The sequence below is a fragment of the Opisthocomus hoazin genome, chromosome 22 (assembly GCF_030867145.1).
Source record: "Opisthocomus hoazin isolate bOpiHoa1 chromosome 22, bOpiHoa1.hap1, whole genome shotgun sequence".
Lineage (NCBI taxonomy): Eukaryota > Metazoa > Chordata > Aves > Opisthocomiformes > Opisthocomidae > Opisthocomus > Opisthocomus hoazin.
The window spans coordinates 1,398,201-1,416,498 of record NC_134435.1 but is presented as its reverse complement, the minus strand read 5'-3'; the positions used below and the strand labels follow the sequence as shown (position 1 = coordinate 1,416,498).

At 58.6% G+C, this 18,298-nt stretch overlaps 1 protein-coding gene across 5 annotated transcripts in view; it reads left to right on the top strand.

Annotated features, from left to right (window-relative positions):
* ARHGAP26 (Rho GTPase activating protein 26) overlaps positions 1-18,298 on the top strand; it is a 141,164-nt gene that overhangs the window by 26,747 nt on the left and 96,119 nt on the right. For all 5 annotated transcript variants that reach the window (XM_075441398.1, XM_075441396.1, XM_075441397.1 and 2 more), the window contains exons 6-11: positions 955-1,065; positions 1,889-1,993; positions 2,768-2,897; positions 3,276-3,376; positions 5,888-5,982; positions 14,470-14,548. In XM_075441398.1, the coding sequence (XP_075297513.1) occupies positions 955-1,065; positions 1,889-1,993; positions 2,768-2,897; positions 3,276-3,376; positions 5,888-5,982; positions 14,470-14,548 (621 nt within the window). The remainder of the gene's footprint in view (positions 1-954; positions 1,066-1,888; positions 1,994-2,767; positions 2,898-3,275; positions 3,377-5,887; positions 5,983-14,469; positions 14,549-18,298) is intronic.

The window sequence follows — 18,298 nt, the reverse complement described above, 5'->3', positions numbered from 1 at the left end:
ACTCCACGGCTGTGTCACGCAGACGAGCAGGAGTGAGCTGCTGTTGGAGTGCAGCGGGTGTTTGCCAGCTGGTGGTTGCAGAGCGAGGGCCGGCCGTGTCTCCGGCCCCGACGCGGTGCGTGGTGCAGTGTAGCCTCCTCCCTGGGGACAGCCCTGCCCCGGGCACAGCGAGGGTCCTGCTGGTGAGGGCACCCCGTTGTCCCCGGCCGGGGTGGAAGAGCTCGTCTCCCGCTGAGCAGCGACTCGGTGGTGGTTTGTGCAGGGGGTGAGGCTCCTTGCCCAGCTCCGTGTACTGGTGCTGGGTCACGCAGACCGACCTCCCTCTGGGTACCACCAGCAGCCGCGATGCCCTGGGCCGCTCTGCACGAAGCCTCACGAGCAAGCGTAGCAGCTCGTGTGTCGAGGACGGCAGCCGGGGCCACCCGTGTCCCTCACCCGCTCCCAGTGCAGCCGCTCCGCTCCGCGTGCCGAGGCTATTTTACATGCTGGGCCTGGGGCTTACCCCTGTTCTTGCTGCCCTGGGCTCACCGTGCAGAGCAGAGGGGATCTGCCGTCGTCTGACCCGCCGAGGGTGCGTGTGCTGCCTGCACCGGCCCCGGGACGCTGCGGGCAGTCTCCTGCCGCAGCGCTTTCCAGAAAGCGGAGAACTGACTTTTAGCGTTAAGTATGCAGCGACTTCTCGTTTTTCTCGCTTCTAATGCCTGCTTTTCTGCACAGCTGTCAGGGAGGTGAGAACATGAGTCATTTTTCAGCTGAAGAAAGAGCCTGTTCATGTGAATCAGGTTTATATTTAATCACTGTGCCATCTGTCCAGCCCTGGACTGGGGTCTGAAGCCGAGTTTGTTCCGCACGGACACTTTCCCATTACACCCAGATGTCCTCTGGTCGCGAGGCCGAGCGCTCCCGCTCGCTCGTAACTCCCTGTTTCCTCTTTCATCTCCCCGGCGCTTGCAGGCGGACAGCCAGGTGGACCTGGTTCGGCAGCATTTCTACGAGGTCTCCCTGGAGTACGTCTTCAAGGTGCAGGAGGTCCAGGAGAGGAAGATGTTTGAGTTCGTGGAGCCTGTAAGTGAGCGCTCAAGCTGCCTCCACCTGCAGAAAGTGGGGGGTTGTGTGGAGAAGCGGGGGCTGGTGGGGAGCTGGGCTGCAGCGTGGGGCATCCCTGCGGCGGGGTGACTGGGGGCTCTGGCCTTACCCCACAGCCCCTGCCTTGGAACGAGATCTGAGGGGAAGAAGCACCCGTGGGAGCCTCGGGGCACGGAGCCGTTAGCTCAGTGGCCGTGTGCACGCTGGACACATTTTGGTTTTTATAGAGGGCATCTCTGTCGTGGTGGGCTGGACTGAGGGGCCTGCTGGCAATTAAAGAAAAACAGACTTGACTGGAAAAAAAAAATAGAACTATACATTCACAAGGGAGAAAGAGTGCAGGAGTGACAGAAATAGGTGAAAAAAAAGAGTTTTCTAAGATGCAAAGTCCTTTAATTCTCTGGGGAGTGCCAGACCTCCGCAGCTCGTCGCAGAGGTGGTTTGTGCTGGGCGAGGGGTCCAACATGGGGACCCGGCACTGTGCTGCCTGCTTTGCCTGACCCCTCCCTGCTCTGCTCTCAGTGACCCCGGGGCTTGGGGGACGCAGGGACGGGGGCTGGAGCGGCCCAGGGGTCCTGGGGTGGGGGCTTGCCTTGGCTTGGGGGAAAGAAGCCCGGACTGGGCTTTGGGGCCCATGCAGAGGGGGTTTTGAAAGGGAAAGGAGGAACAGGGCATCTTCCAGGGGACTGCCAGCAAACCCTCTGCCCCGGGGCGCTGGGGGATGCTGCCCCTCGGCAGCGGTTGCTCTGGCAGCGGCCGTGGGTCTCTACTGACCGTCTCGATTCGTTTTACCCCAACGCAGCTGCTGGCCTTTCTGCAGGGGCTTTTCACCTTCTACCACCACGGCTACGAGCTTGCGAAGGACTTCAGTGACTTCAAGACAGAGCTGACAATCAGCATCCAGAACGTAAGTGTGCCCGTGCCACTGTGCCGCGTGCCCATCGCCGTGACTGTCCTGCAGAGCAAAAGAACACTTTTGGATATATTTTAATACAGGTTTTGTTCTCGTTTTGTTGTGTGCCGTTGAGCAAAGGCTTTGACTGTGTCATTAAAAGCAGATTATTTTTTGTAAGCGGCGCTCCATCGTCTGCACAGCCTGCGTGGCAGCTCATTCCCCACGGCACGCCGAACGCAGAGGCTCTGCGTCCCCGGGAGCCAGCCGGCGGGCAGGCGTCGTTGTGTGCCCTCTGATCTTGGGGAGTGGCTCAAACCAGCGTGCAGAGGTTTCAAAGCGCTGTTCGTCCCGGGAGGAGCAGCCCTTTCTGCCGTGCCGGTGTCGGGGCGGTGGAGCGCAGCCCTTGTGCTGCTGCAGCCGCGGCCGGCGCGCAGCCGGACCCGCGTGCAGGCCCTTGGCGTGTCGGCGCTGCAGCTCTGCTGTCCTCTCGTGTTATAAAACAACTCTTTTTCTACCAAGGATTCAGACTTGTTTCATTCTTTTGAAACAGCTTTTTCACAAAACTCAGAATATGAATAACTTGCCAACTGTTGTAGTGCTTTAGCTTAAATCCAGGCCCAGGAAGAACGCCTGGCCGGTGCCTGGCCGTGGGCTCCCCTGTCCCGTTTCCCAGGCGGGCTGTGGTGACCCAGCTCGGGGGTCGCACCCCTGCGCGGTGCCTCTCATGGCAGGAGAGGCCGCGTTGGGTCCAGGCGCTGGAGAAGGCATTCCTGTTTTAATTTGCAGACAAGAAATCGTTTTGAAGGAACGCGGTCAGAGGTTGAATCTTTGATGAAGAAGATGAAGGAGAATCCTCACGAGCACAAAAACATCAGCCCTTATACGATGGAGGGGTATCTCTACGTGCAGGAGAAACGTAGGTGTCGGGACGGTGGAGCTGCCTGCCAGGGCAATGCAGCGAGTGGGCCCCGGGGGAACGTGGTTACGAGGGCGTGGGGCACGAAGGCTAACGCAGCAGGGGATAAAATCCGTGAAAAAGGGAGATGGGTGGGATGTTAAGGTGGGAATGTGGGAGCCGAGTTCTTCCTGGGAGAGAGTATCACTGCCAGCGCCTGGTAAAAGTCTGTTTTCTCTGAACAGAAGGGGGTAATAATGCTTATCCACTTGTGAAGTCCAGCAAGAACGTTGGCACAGAAATGTGTCACGTTAAACCATCGTTAAACGTGCAGGTTATTAATGGGAAGGCACTGAAACTGCGCTTGGTCTGGGAGTAAACACCACGTCTGCTTTGCAGGTCACTTTGGGACTTCCTGGGTGAAGCATTACTGCACGTACCAGCGGGAGTCGAAGCGGATAACGATGGTCCCGTTTGACCAGAAATCTGGAGGAAAGGGGGTGAGTGCTGGTGGGCAGCAGGGCTGCGCCCCGGGGGTCTCGGCCGAGGAGCGCTGCGGAGCTGCCGGCAGCACGCTCCCCTCCTGCGCAGAGGGAACCACGGGTAGCAAGGGGACACAGATGTGGGTGAGGTGGGTCAGATGCGTTCCAGGCTGAGCGAGTGCTGCCTGGGGAATTAACTCTGCACCTTGTTTAAAAAAAACAAAACCAAACAAGACAAGAAAACCCCCAAAGCCCGCAGATCTTTGGAAACGGTCAGCTGTGCTGGGAGCTGAGCCGGTTTCCCAGGTGGACAGAGCGCCTTGGACATGGCTCGGTTTGCTGCTCCAGCGGCGGAGGGCAGGCCGGTGTCTGCGCACGGCTGTCTGTAGGGACGAGCTTGCAGCAGCCGCCTCGGGGCTGAGACTGGGCCTTTCGCCTCGTGCCGTTAGGTCTGTGCTCTATGTACTGATTTCTGTTTGTGAGAGACTTTTAAAAGCTGCAGCGTGCTCAGCTGCAGCTTTGGTTCCGCTCTCGCTGTTGCTGGTGATGCTGGGCGCACGGTGGGTCGTGCGTCTGCCCCGTGCCCTGCGAGGCGGTGGCTGTCTCGGTGGGTGGAGGGGGTGGTCGGGGCTGGGAGCGCAGCGGGGTCGAGCCACACGCACCCACCACGCTCCAGCTCCCTGGGCGCCTGCTCCCCGGTCCCCAGCTCCTGCTCCAAGACCCGGAGAAGGGAACCTGTTTGTTATTTTGCCCCTTGCTGAGCGCCTGTGACTTGGCCGATGAAGTTGTTGCGTTTTCAGACAGAGCCACGGGAGAGCCTGGAGCTGCCCTGGGTGCAGAGGAGCCGGGGGAGCCATGGGTGTAGGGGCCAGCGCACGCTGGGTGCCCCGCGGCTCCCGGGCAGCGTGAGCCCAGCTGCAGCAGGGCTGCCTTGCTCCTCGGGACGGCAGGAACAACGGACCCCCTCGGAGCGTTTCGGGCCGGGGCGGCTGGCCAGCACCGTCCCCTTGCAGGGGAGCGCCTGGGCAGGCTGCTGCCCAGCTCCCTGCCGGCAAAGGGAGCCGGCTGCGCGGGGGGCGACTTGGAAAATGAATTTCCTCTTGCCTCAGAGCATCTTCATTGTAACTCAGCGTTAAGATGTCTCAGCCCTTTAATCAGCAGCGGCTGCCCTGTGTTTCATGTGGTCTCTTCCCATTGCATGGCTTCCCCGGGGTGTGGGTGCTGCCAGCACGACTGTGGGCCCATCTTGTGCTGGGCAGGAGCCCTGCTCCAGTGTGCCGTGCCACGCCGGGCCATGCCAGGCTGCACCGGAGGGGCTGCTCGCCCGGGGTCTCGTGGCTTGCACCATCCTGGCATGAATGCTGCCTACGCCGGGGCAGCTCCATCCGAGCTGCGGACAGTCTGTCGGCGCTGACCGGCGCGGCGGCGAGAGCGTGGAGCGGCCCGGGGCTCGCGGCCGCGCTGCCGGGCGTTTCGGGGTCTGGCTGGAGCGGGCGATGTCGGTGCTGGAGAAGACCCATCGCTCCTGGGTCGCACAGGACGCTGCGTGTGGTGTCAGCCCCTCACGCACGGCCCTCGGGCTGGGGCTGGAGCCGGATATTAGTGGGTTTGAAGGGAGGGCATTCCCTGGATGCCAGGCGGGGAGTTTGGCAGCTGGGCAGCAGCCCCGGGCCAGCAGCGGGCCAGGCGGGGGGGACCGGGTGCAGGTCGCCAGTGCCGAGCCCCTGCAGGGAGCCCGCTCCGGTCTGTCTGCCCGGGTCTGCGCTGGGTCCCTCAGTACGTTTCCTGGAAAAACGGTGATGTCAGGGAACAGGGTGGTCAGCCAAGGTGTCATCAAGAACAGGACAGAGAGCACAGAAAAGTGGCCGTCTCCAGGAACTCGTTCAGAATTCATTTTCTATTGAGTCATCAGTGGATTTTAAAAATTGCAGAAGGAGAAATGTCTGTGCCGGCAGGAGCCGAGCAGGGATTTCCTCCAGCAGAGGACAGCAGTGCACGCGGATCCTGCGGGCTCGCCGTGCGGCCCGCGGAAATCCAGCGCGACTTGGGTGCAGATGCCCGGGTGGGAGAGCGGTCGTGTTGTTGCTTTGTTTTGTAATAAACGTTTTAAGACGTGTTTGCTCCCGTGGAGAGTTCTCGTGTGCTGGATGCTGACAGAAACACAGCCTGGAGTGAACATCGACAGCCAGGTCCACGATGCATCATTCAGCAATGGAAAATGAAGCTGGCTGTGCCCAAAAGTTGTGGTCCAACACTCCCTGCCCGCCCGCAGCACGGGTCGCCTGGTGCTTCATGCACAAGTTTAATCGTGTGTGTTCGGAAAGGAAGGCTGCTTGTCTTAGATTTTGGACTCCACACAGTTGCAAGGGTGAAATATCTCATGTCAGATATATAAATACATATATCAGATTGATATTGCCAAACGCCCGCAGGTTTGATCGCGTTCATTGGAAGCGCTGTGGGTGCTGGGGACGGGCGCACGCTTGGTTGGTTGCTCTCAGCCTTAGCTGCGATTTTGTCTCTTCTCAGGGAGAAGACGAAGCTGTTACCCTCAAATCTTGCACGCGGCGGAAAACCGACTCGATCGAGAAGAGGTTTTGCTTTGATGTGGAAGCCGTTGATCGGTGAGTGCCACGGGGCCGCGCAGCCCGGGGTGCCGAAAGGACGCACGCGCCAGGGGTCCGCTGGCCGTGCGCAGGGAGAGGTGACGCTCATCTGGACGTGGCTTTCCTGGGTAGTTCTCCTGCGGTTTCCATGCTGCTCTTCTCTTTTGGTCATACCCTCCACGAATGGAAAGCGTTAGGCCGTGGGAACCCGCTGCTCCCTGGCGCTTTGGCCAGGTGCTCTCAGCGTGTGGAGTTAGTGCTTCGGTTTACAAGGTGCCAGGTTTACTCAAGTCTCTCTGATGGTGTTTTAGCACTTCTGCAGTCTCTGGCCATCTAAGGTGAATGGTTGCAAGGATGGAAAAGATGCTCTGTGGGTGTTTTGGCAGGGGTGCGGTGCCTCTTTCCAGCATTGGGTACGCGCTGGAGAGTGGCTGGTCTGCTATGGACGGGCGATAAGGGAAGTCCGGCTTGCACCTCCGCGCACTTTACGTTCACTTCTGTTTCCTGAAGCAGTGAAATGCTTTCTGATGTGATTTATCACATAGCAGCTGAACCAGATGTTTGTGTGGATTCAATCTGCAGCACCCAGGAATGAGAGCCTGGTATCAGATCTAATTAGCATCACGCACGGCTTGCGTATAGAAACAGGAAGACCAGGCTGGGGTTGCTATTCCAGGCGAATTAGTCACTGCCTGGGATCTTCCTCGCTGCAGGAAGTTGACATGGTTTACAAAAGCTCGCTCCAAAGTCCCCGAGTGTCTGTGCCCTCCCAGTTGTGTGCCTGCTCGTGTTCCAGCTCTCCTCCCCTCCGCTGGCCCCTGCCCAGGAGGTCTTGGGAAAACCCCAGTTGATCAAAACCCGAGGTGTTCAGTAACGCTGGAACACGCTGCGGTACCTTTCCCTGCCCGGCCCGTGCTCCCGCAGCGTTTCGGTGCCAGCCCGGGGCAGGGAGGGGCTGGGGCGATGGAGCTCTGCCTGTGCTGGCCGAGGGATGAGCTAACCCCCGGGCTGCCTCCCGCTCTCTGGAGCTCTGCTTTCCTCCAGAAAGCTGCAGTATTTCTGCTGACATGGGGGTTTTTTTTCCTGTGCCCTGAGGATATTTTTTTTAAATGTGAAAATCAAAATAAAACTGGGAGGAGGAGAAGCCAGCCACCACAATAATTTTCTTCTGCAGCATGTTCAGAGGCAGCTGAACCTTCCCTTGATGTCTGGAGCCTGCTAGGCATGGGATCAAGAGCTACTCCAGAAATATGCCTGCTAAATGTAAATAATGGCAGGGGAGCGGCAAGGGCGGGGAAACCTGAGAAATTGCTCATTTCATGTGCACGTTCCTGCTGCAAGAGATTGCCCGAGAGGACAGCGAGGGCAGAAAGCACGGAATGGAAGCCTGGTCTTCCCCGCAGCGTACAGGCAACTCGGCGTGTTTTTGGTGTCAGAAGCTGTCATTCGTTGTCTAAAATAATGGTTATTTCCAAAACAGTGAAGCTAAGCGGAGGCAACAGGTTTTCCCGTGGCCGGAAGAGAGCGGGATGTGCCCCCCGTCTCCCCCTCCCCGGGGCAGTCCTGCTGAGCGCTGGGGCATCTGGACGCCGTCGGGGCTTCAGGTGACACTGTCAGTGGCCGGGGTTCGCTGGAGATCACCTCGCCCGGCGCTCGGGATGTGACCCGTTTTACAAAGCCCTGTGTATCGAGGAACGGTTTCGCTGCCAGCCCGGGATTATCGGGGATTGGCAGCGCGTGGGTGCCGCCCGGCAGCCGTCCTGCCGGGGCCTGGCCCGGCTTGGCCGCGGGGCCCTGGGATGACGGAGGTCTGGAGCTCCTGTGCAGAGGTGCCCGGTCACAGGTGGAGGTGTCAGGGCTCACTGGGGCACCGCGGGGAGGGGGACCGTGCCCGCGGCTCCGGAGGTCACCGGGCTCGGGCAGCGGGGAGATGACTCCTGCGGAGGGGTTGCTTCCCGCTTCGTGCTGGGGGAGGTCAGCTCTGGCTGAAGGACCCGAGCGCAGACAAAAACTTCGGCCCACGCACTCCACCCCCGTCTGCTGACCACAAATGATAGGATGCCTTTGACCGGAGCTGGCTGGAGGGACGCCTGCGCCCGATCCTGCAGCATGGAGCAGGCTGCTCTGTGTAGTGGCCTTTTTGTCTTGGACTCTTCTGGGTTTTGGGTGTGTTGTGTTTTGGTTTCTTCTTTCCTTGTGTTTTTTTATTGTCTCTGCTAATAGAGAACTTAGAAACTTGATGTCTTGTTCTTCAGCCCCATGCAGGAAGTCTGCATATGGTTAAGGCAAACGTCCCCAAGATGCTGCTCTGTCTCCCATATGTACTGTGTTTTGGCTTGCAGCAGTTTTCCCCTTTTCTGCATGGAATTTCTAAATGCAGACTAGACTTGCGATCGGTGTCCAGCAGGAGTCAAGTGTCTCGTACCCGATAGGTGCCTGCAGTCACCGGTCACTGAGCCAGCCCGGGAGGGCACTGTGACACTGAGAAAACCGCGGGCATTCGTGGTGTTCAGAGGCAAGGGTGAAAAATGCCAGCGGCGTGGTGTTCTCCTAAAACCTGAAACTGCCTTTCTGAAGGTTAGCTTGGAAACGGGGGGGTTCAGAGAGCAGGAAGGTTTTTCTGTACACGTTGTTTTTTCCTATGAGCAGTGAAATGGGGTTGTCCTGCTGAAGAGTGTGCGAGAATACACGAGAATCCGGGCTGGAACCTGTGGCTGCAGTGCGAAGCCCACAGATGCCTCCAGCGGTGCTGGGCAGGTGACACATCGCTCCAGTTGTGTCCAAAACGTCTCTTGCTGCAGCAGATCGCACCCCAGAGACCTTGCCAAGGCACCTGCAAGCCGGCGTCCCCGTGGGGCTCTGCGGTGGGTGCCGCCAGCCCGTGCTCTGTGCCCGTCCGTGCGTTCCTGGTGTGCGGCGGTGCCATGGGGGCTACGTGACGTCCGCTTCCACCCCAGGACTCTCCTCAAGCCTGGTTGGTTGTGTTAACACAACAGGTTCAGGTGCCAGTTTGCTTTATTGTGGCCCGGCAGGCTGTGTCCGCCTCACTGGGACAGCCGGCTGCAGCGGCGCTGGCAGGGCTCGGGGCGGGGGGGTTCTCTGTCTCCCGCTGCGGCTGGCGGCACCAAACCCGCAGGAATGACGGTTTGCTTGTGTGTCAGACCCCAACAGCCACGCGCACGCGAGGCCGTTCACTTTCTGCTCGGGTGTTTTTACCTCCTAGCACCATAAAATCTGCGTAGCTCCTCGAGCTCTGTGCATCCCACCTGGCGCGGTGCTGTGGGCTGCAGTGTGGTCCCCACGTCACAGAGTCACAGGATGGTGGGGGTTGGAAGGGCCCTCTGTGGGTCACCCAGCCCAACCCCCTGCCCAAGCAGGGTCACCCAGAGCAGGCTGCACAGCACCGCGGCCAGGCGGGGCTGGAATATCTCCAGAGAAGGAGACTCCACAGCCTCCCTGGGCAGCCTGGGCCAGGGCTCCAGCACCCTCAGAGGGAAGAAGTTCTTCCTCGGGTTCAGCTGGAGCTTCCTCTGCTTCAGTTTGTGCCCGTTGCCCCTTGCCCTGTCGCTGGGCACCACTGGAAAGAGTCTGGCCCCATCCTCCTGACCCCCACCCTGCAGATATTTGTTGGCATTTCGAAGGTCCCCTCTCAGCCTTCTCTTCTCCAGGCTGAACAAGCCCAGCTCCCTCAGCCTCTCCTCGTAGGAGAGATGCTCCAGTGCCCTCCTCATCCTTGCAGCCCTCCGCTGGACTCTCTCCAGCAGCTCCTCATCTTTCTTGAACTGGGGAGCCCAGAACTGGACACAGCACTGCAGATGGGGCCTCCCCAGGGCAGAGCAGAGGGGGAGGAGAACCTCCCTCGCCCTGCTGCCCACACTCCTCCTCATGCACCCCAGGATCCCATTAGCTTTCTTGGCACCCAGGGCACGCTGCTGGCTCATGGTCACCCTGTCGTCCACGTCGTGGTGCTGGTGTGGCACGGAGCCCAAGGGCCGTGCTCGCGCTCCTGCCCTGCCCCACGGCGCGATGCAGCCGCCTCGGCTGGCTCTGCCCCGGCTGCTTTCGTCGCCCCGAAGTGGGCTCGGTGTCAGCGCGCTGCTGCATTCTGGGAAAGCGGGAGGCCCGCAACCCGGGGCGCGGGCTCGCAGCTTTGTACGTCACACCCGGAGAAGCTGTTGCGTGTTAGCAGGGGGGGAAAAAAGTTGGGGTTTTCCCCTGTAAAGATGATTCAGCGCTACCGAGCCAAAAATCCGGAGCCTGATCTGTTACTGCGACGTCGCTTCCTTTTCCCATGGTCTGGTAAGGAGACGCCGACGCTCTCGGTGCTGGAGACTGAACAGCTGTGGTGCAGGTGTGAGTGAGAGGTCGGAGAAATCCCGAACACGGCATTTGCAAATATTTCTGATTTTCTCTGTGGGAAGCGAGGAGTATTTTATTGCTTTGTTACAGCAAAATTAGCCCCAGAATGGTGTTCTGGTGTCTGGCTGAGATACCTTGCCGGTGTGATGGATGCCCTGTGCTGTTGTTAATGCTCTTTTTTTCTAACTAAACTTACTTGTAGTCTCTGTGCATTACATCAGTTTTGTAAACAAGGTGAACAGGGATGATGGCCAGTGTCTTGCAAAATGAGCCTGAGGAGGAGGAGGAGCAGTATCTCGTTTGGCTGTCGACAAAGGCTGGGTAGTTCAGGATAACGCAGGTCATTGCTCTGGGCCGGAAGCGAAGCCCTGCTGATGCCAGGTGGCTTTTGTGGGAACAGGAGGGATTCAGAACTGGGGGTCCTGGTCTCAGTCGTTGGTAAAGGCAGTAAGTACTGCCTGTAATGCCGTAAGGCCGTTCCCCCGGGCTGCTGCCAGCACCGCGCTGGGTCGGGCTGCGTGGTGGCTGGCATCGGGTGGGCGAGCTGTGAGCCCCCTGCCCGCGCGTTTCCCTGCCCAGATGGGTCTCAGCAGGTCCCTTGTTGGCCTGGCGCTGGGTACCCGCTCTGCAGAGCTGCGTGCTTCCTCCCGAGTGCCACCGGCACCGCGGCGAGGCACGCTCCCCGCTTCCCCGCGCCAGCTGTGCCGCGGCCGGCGGCCACCCCACCTCTGCCGGTGTCCCCGCCAGCGGGCAGCTCGCCGGTGCTCTGGACAGCACGTGCGATACAGCTTGTTCTTGTTCCTCGGCTGGTGTCCCCTTTCCAGTGACCTTTCGAACAAAGCGACTCGCGGGGTTTTCGCAGGCGGCGAGCGGCGAAGCTCGTCCCCGCCTCGGCGGGCACGGAGACCCACGCCGGCCCCTGGCCCTGCCGAGCGAGCTGGCACGGCTGTGCCCATGGTCCTTTAAGCTTTACACAGGCAAGTGAGACCTTCTGAATGCAGGAGCAAAGTCCTCCCCCTTATTTACATCTTCTTGTCTTCATTTTGGGGCCACATCTGGCTGCTGGTGCCCGGGCCAGCGCCCCACGGCCATGGGATCCCGTCGGGGGGGGCAGCAGCGTGGGGGTGGGCTGCTCTGCCCCGCGCAGACCGGGGCTGCAGCTTCCCCCTGCGCCCAGCTCCGCGCGGCCCTCGAGCCCCCGAGGTTCACCTGCTGGTGTGGCTTTTCATTCAGCAGTTTAGGTCGTCTCGGTGTGACAAGCTGCAACAGGAGCTGGAAGTTCTTATCTGTTTCTGTTGCTTTCGTTATTTGTTTGTTTTGCTGGAAGAAGGAGAAGCTATTGGACTTTCTCAGTTTCTCCGCCTGCTTAGTCATAGCTCCTTAAAATCAGGCTGTTTTTCACAAAAGCTGAGATATTGAGAAAATTCAAATTTCCTGTGTGGTCTCATATGGAAAAATCTCTTTAGTTTTTAGATTGTAGCATACTGAAAATACACTTTCTTGCAAAGCATTTGCCCTGTTCCGCTGTGGTCTCACGCTCCCACAGCCACTCAGTTTAGAAGTGGATTCCTCGTGATGGCAAGATGTCCCTCTGCCCCCCTGCATCCCAGAAGGCGCCGAAGGGTTTTGGTGCCCGGAGGTTGAAATGTGTGATGCGTCGTCTCGCCATGGATCAGCGGGTGCTTCATCTTGTTCGCCGCAACAGCTCGTGTTTGTGAGTGTTGGGCATCATCCTGCCGGCCCGATGCGATGGTCCTGGGGCTGGCTCGGGTGGGCAGACCCACGGGGTAGGGGAGGCTCCCCCAGTGCGTGTCCGTGGGTGCCGCAGCAGGCTTTGGGAGGGGACGTGAGCCGCCCGACAGCCACGCTCCAGCATTCGGGGCTGTTTGCGTGTTAGATGAGGGCTACGAGGATGAGGAGGGGACTGGAGCATCTCCCCTACGAGGAGAGGTTGAGGGAGCTGGGCTTGTTCAGCCTGGAGAAGAGAAGGCTGAGAGGGGACCTTATAAATGCCTACAAATATCTGCAGGGTGGGTGTCAGGAGGACGGGGCCAGACTCTTTCCAGTGGTGCCCAGCGACAGGACAAGGGGCAATGGGCACAAACTGAGGCAGAGGAAGTTCCGTCTGAACATGAGGAAGAACTTCTTCCCTCTGAGGGTGACGGAGCCCTGGCCCAGGCTGCCCAGGGAGGCTGTGGAGTCTCCTTCTCTGGAGATATTCAAGACCCGCCTGGACGGGGTCCTGTGTGGCCTGCTGTAGGTGACCCTGCTTGGGCAGGAGGGTTGGACTGGGTGACCCACAGAGGTCCCTTCCAACCCCTACTATTCTGTGATTCTGTGATTCTGTGAGGGAACAAAGCTGGATACGTTTTGTTTATCTGTTGGGAAAGGAAGTTGGAGAGGGCCCTTCCCCATCCCGGGCTCCCCACTGAAGCACTGAGATACCGGTAATCTGACGAGCGCACTTCTGGAAGCGGTTGGTCGGCAAGGAGACCCCGTGGAGATGAGCCTGGCTGCAGGGAGCGAGCGGAGCGCGGCGGCGTGCCGATAGCCCTGGTGGGATGCTCTCTGAGCACCCGCCGTCCTGCCCGGCCGTTTCGCACGGGGGGACCCGTGGGCATCGTCCGAATCGGTAAGGAATGGGGGGTGGTGTGCGGGGTGCGTCAACGCGTCGCAGCCGGGAAGGCGGCTCTGCTGAGGGAAGTGGTGCCTGACGAACGCTGTGGGAGGAAATGCAGAGCTCTTCGCAATGTAAATAGGATTCTAATTCAGTTTCACAGCCCCTCCCCTCATGCTGTTAAGTAAATTCGCTTTGAAGTGCAGCCCGAAGAGTTGTTATCTGCTCAGAGGCAGAACAAACATTTTGGTGTTATCGCTGCTTTGCCCCGCCATGAGGGGACCTGGCACGCCAGATACCGGTGTTGTGTCCCTGGGAGCTCATCGCTTCGCTGGCGTCCTGTGTTGAGTTTACCATGAATGAATGGTTTACATTTCTTTGTTTGAAGAGACGGAAATCCCAGGATTTCCTTTTCCCGTGTCTCCCTAGCTTAGTCCAGGTGCCTAGTCCAGCCCCGAGAGCCCTTCCAGGGCTTGCTGGCTGGGGTACCTGCGCCTTCGCAGCAGCTTGCCTTCAGCTCAGACTTCAGCCCTGGTTGGAAGGGGCCGCGGCGGAGACCTCTGCTCAGCCGAGGAGAAGCCCACTCCTGCGGTGCGGGAGGGTTTGCAGTCGGCGCGTGGCCAGCGCCGCGCAGCTCCCCGGCGGCTGGCGACCGCTCTCGCGTCGCTTTGTCGCTGCACAACGAGGAGCTTTGTTCACTGTTCTGAAAATAGTTGGCGTTGGATGGTGAAGGCTTGCTTTCTCAAACGGGGTGATGGTTAAGTGGTTTCCTCTTCCCTTCGAAATGAGTAAACTTCCAAACCACTAAGCTGGTGAGTGCTGACTGACTCACCCCTGGATTAGTGGAGATCAGACACATTATGGCTGGTTTGCTTGGACCTGGGCTTGTTGCGGGCCGGAACGCACGGCTGCCACTGGTGGAACTGTGCCGTGTGTGTGCCGAAACCCAGCCGCTGGGTCAGCTGGATGGGGAGCGGAGCTAGGGCGAAGGGTCAGTCCTTTGTTCCTGGCCCATGCGTGCCACGGCAGCGACAGAGGACGGGCCAAACCCACCACGGTGAGAGCCCCTGTTAACGATTCCTTTCCTAACAGGATCAGCTCTTAGCAAGGACCAAGTGACTTCTGCAGAGTGTCGTCGCGGCTCGTGTTCTCCTGCTGAATCATCTTTGGGAAGTGCGAGTCAGAAATTACCCCTCTTCCCAGGCCTTATCAGTTTTTGAGGATTTAGTGCTGGAAGGAGCCGACGTGCTGTGCTGAGCGCGATCCCAGGCGGCTGGCAGCTCCCGAGGTTAAACTGCTCTTGCCACCTCGTGCCTCGACAGCCCGTTGTTGGAGATCTCTGCTCGCTTGCTGGTCCTGGGTAGGACCTGCAGGGACATCCCTGGAGAGGTCAGGCTGGGCTCAGCGCCGTGCTGCTGGGGCTCAGCCAGGAAGAACGTTGTCCTCTTTCTCTCCTGTGGGAAATTTATCTTTGTCATCTATGTTTTCCATCCTCCATCTCATTTACAGCGTTCCCTTTATCTCCGCAGGCCCGGCGTGATCACCATGCAGGCGCTTTCGGAAGAGGACCGAAGGCTGTGGATGGAGGCGATGGACGGCCGGGAACCGGTGAGCAGAAATATGAGCGAAAAAGCGTCGGAGAAAACCGTGGAGAGCTCTCGGTAGCCTGGGGCAGGTTGTTTGCTGCGAAGCCGGCCGTCACGCAGCGCCTGCCAGCCGGTGCGAGAGCTGTAACCGTGGGGCAGCTCGTGCCTGCTGCCAAGAGAATAGTTTAATCCCTTGCTTAAATATTTGAGGTAATACAGTATCTCCTGTGCTTGGATTGCTTGAAGGTGGGGTGGAAAGGAGGAGGGAAGGCTTGGCCAGCACAAACACGCTGCTGTGCTGTGCTGAAAGGAAAACATGGCAAAAAGAGCAGTGGAAGAAAATACGCTGTACGTTTCCAGGGCTTTTTTGAGTCGTGCAACTCCTCTGGCAGCCGTTTCTGGGTCTTGTAGGGAGCTGCGGGTTTCGTGTGAGCGGAGGAGCGTAGCCCCCATTCCCTGTACTCAGCGATGGCCTCCTCGCTGCTCCGCCGTGCCAAGGCTGCCCAGGCTTCCTCACCTCATGAGCGGGTTGGGGAGGTTTGCAGAGAACTCATAGTCGTTGTTTTTTTAAATTTTTTAATGCGTGTGCAAGTTTTCCTGCCAAGCTGGAGGAGTTTCGGCTGGTTCTGAGCGGGTTCCCGTGGAGGAGCGCTGGTCGCATCGGCATCGGTGCGGTCCTGCCCGGTCTCGGCGTGGCGGCCGTCCAGCCGTGCACGGCAGCATGGCCAAGCAGCCTCTGGGCGCAGAGCGAGACTGGGCTGTGGGCCCTGCCTCGGCGCGGCCAGAGGCGCAGCAGGGTGCGAGGGGCGGCTGCGTGGCCAGCGAGAGCAGCCAGGGCTGCGGCCGGACAGCCCGAGCGTTTTCGGAGCGGGTGTCTGTGCTGCTGGGCTGGAGTCAGGCCGTGGCGGTCGGAGGAGGGTCCGTGCGGGGAGCGGGGTGGCCGATCCCAGCACAGCCCCACTGCCACGGGCTGGTACTGGTTTGAGCAATTCCCCCCCAGATCCACAGAAGGGTCCTTGTTTGTCGGAAAAAATGTTTGTTAAAGCCAGGTGAGATGTGGCTACACATGGGCTGTTCATGGAATGCTGGAAAGCAGGTGCTGGGCTTAGTGAAGCAGCTTGCTTCTGAAACGTGCCGCCGTTCGGAGGTCTGGAAGCTGTCTGTGTGCGAGGGTGTTGCCGTGTATTTCAGGTAAAGCATTTCATTGTGGACTACAGCCAGGTCTCAGCCTGGAATCAACAATCCGTTGGGCAATTCAGACAGGATGGGACCTCTGGAGGTTTCTCATCCAACCTCCTGCTCACAGCAGATCACTCGGGGCGTTACCTGGCTGGGTGCTGAAAACACCCGAGGAAGGCGACTGCTCAGCCTCCCTGGGCTCCAGCTCTGCTGCTTGACCATCCTCCTGGAGGAGAGTTTCTCCTGATACCCAGTCTGAACCTCTCCTGATTCGGTTCACACCAATTGCCTCTTGTCCTCCCGCCCTGCAGCGCGGCGAGGAGCCTGGCTCTGTTTTTCTGACGCCTTCCTCGTAGGAAGGTGGCCATCAGGTCCCCACAGAGCTCATTCTCCAAGCTGAATAAACTCTGCTGCCTAACAGGGCATGTGCTCTGGACCTACCTCTGGTGGTCACCACAGCTCTCTGCCATGTTGGTTTCTTTCCTGCAGCAAAATTGTGCTTCTGGGACAAAAAAATGCTGATTTACACCTGCAGACGTACTGCTTCCATGAAGAGGCGTTGTGGGAGGTGCAGGCACAGAGGCAGGAAAGGGCTGAGTGGGTGCTGTGCGTGCAGGACGGCCTCTGCTCCCCGTTTCTGTCGTCTGCTGCAAAGGGACCCTAGTTTGGGAGAGCCAGCCTGCTCCTCCACCTTGGCTCTTCACCCGGTGGCCCTGCCCTGGGGCGGCTTTACTGGGAAGACACTCGGGTGTAAGACACACCAACCTCTCCAGTTCCAGCGCGCAAGCTGTCTTGTTCCCTCCTAAATTAGCCCGTGCCTTGGTTCCGGTGGCACCTGCAGACAGGGTCATACTTCAGGTTCTTCAGAAACAAAGTGTGCGCTCTTGCTCCTCGCCCGAATCAAGCCTTGTCGTCCCCCTGCCCGTTGCCTCGCCTCCGCCGGGAGCTGGCGTTTCAGGGGTGCGAAACCCGGTCACCTGCAACGGGAGCCACGTGAAGACGGTCACCCAGTTGCATTTTGACCCACCGGTGGTACCAGGGTTCGGCGCGGCATCGGAGCCGGTCGGGGTGCGGAAGTGGAGCCAGAGATTTTGCCTCTCAAAGCGCAATGCTGCGGAAGGTGCTGTGGAGTAACCGACGCAGGACCGCCCGGATCAGCCGGTTTCAGAATCCGGTTGTGCGAACTCCTGCAAAACACCCAGGTCTTGGTGGTGCCGCCTGCGAATGTCTGTTCTTCCCGATCGTGCCCATCAGCTTCGGGTGGCTGGCTCATCCGGCACGCCAGGGGTTGTTCTGCGCGTTAATGCAATACCTCATGGTGTTTACATGCTAATGGCGCTGGAACCCGGCCTTCCAGGTGTGGTGCGGGAGCCATGGGAGTGAAGCCTGGATGGAAGTGGATCCAAGAGGCATTTGACTGACGATGCTGGTGCGTGTTGACAGACGAGGTAGCTCCTCGTCCTCATTTATCCTCCTCGATCCCTCAGGAGTGGAGTTGTTGGCCTGTTCTGTTTGGGATCTTGCCTTGCATCACCAAGGTGCGGGATGTCACCTGCTCCGCAGAGATTTCCTTGAGCAAGAGACAAGGATTCCACCTTTGGCCTCCTAGAATCCATTCTACGCTTTGACTGTGTTTTTGTAAGCAAAAAACCCCTCCTGGAAAGCACATCTGTTATCCTTTGGTTGAATATCGGGTGTGGGGAAGATTGGCATGGTGGGGATGGTAATTCCCTGTGCAAATTCAGGCTGTGGAGAGATTAAAGTGGACTGGAGTTTGTTTCTTAATGATAGTTAAAAAATGAAACCCGAATGTTGTATTACATTTTAGTAAGATCTAAACATAGAATGTGGGCTGCATTAGCCAAGACATTTGTCACAACTTGAAAAGATTTATTATGTATCTTACAGTCAGAGCAGCCTCCAGATAGCTATCATCAGTCTGTTAACTCTTACCACTTGCTGATAATTTGGCTAAAACCCCTGTGGTGCCTTGGGGTTTTCTTTTATGCTGCAGAGGCTGGAAACCAGAGAAAATGCTTACTCCGTAACGGAGCGGTTGCGTTCATCTTTGTTAAGATACTCGGATAAGGTTCCTCTGGTTTTTCTCCTCTGGTGATGCAGTTTGCAAGTGTGTACGTGGTGAAGGCCAGCGTGATTCTGAAAGGGAGGTGTCGGTGTCAGCCCTTCGCGCTGTTCCCCGCGAGCAGGTTGGTAGTCCTAGAAGTCCTCCTCACCTCGGTGAGGGCAGAAGCGGGGCGCTGGGTGTGAAGTGGCTGGGACGTGAAAACGTTTCTCCAGGAAAGTGAGCACAGAGGGTTAAGGGTGTGAAACCTGTTAGAGCACATCCCTGCTGAGCTGTATTAATCCCCTGCCGTAGCGGAGTGGCCTTGGAGAGGTTGGTGTTCAAAGGCAAACGCCACAGCCTGCGACCCTGCCAGAGGGACGCAGACGTGGCTGGGGTCTGAGCAGGGCTGTTCTGGCGCTCGCATCACGCTGCCCTTTGCTCGATTTGTTGTCTTTTTTGTTCTTTAAAGCAATACAAATCTATGAAAACACAGCCACCATTTCATGTCAGGGGCGGCTTTGGTGGTGC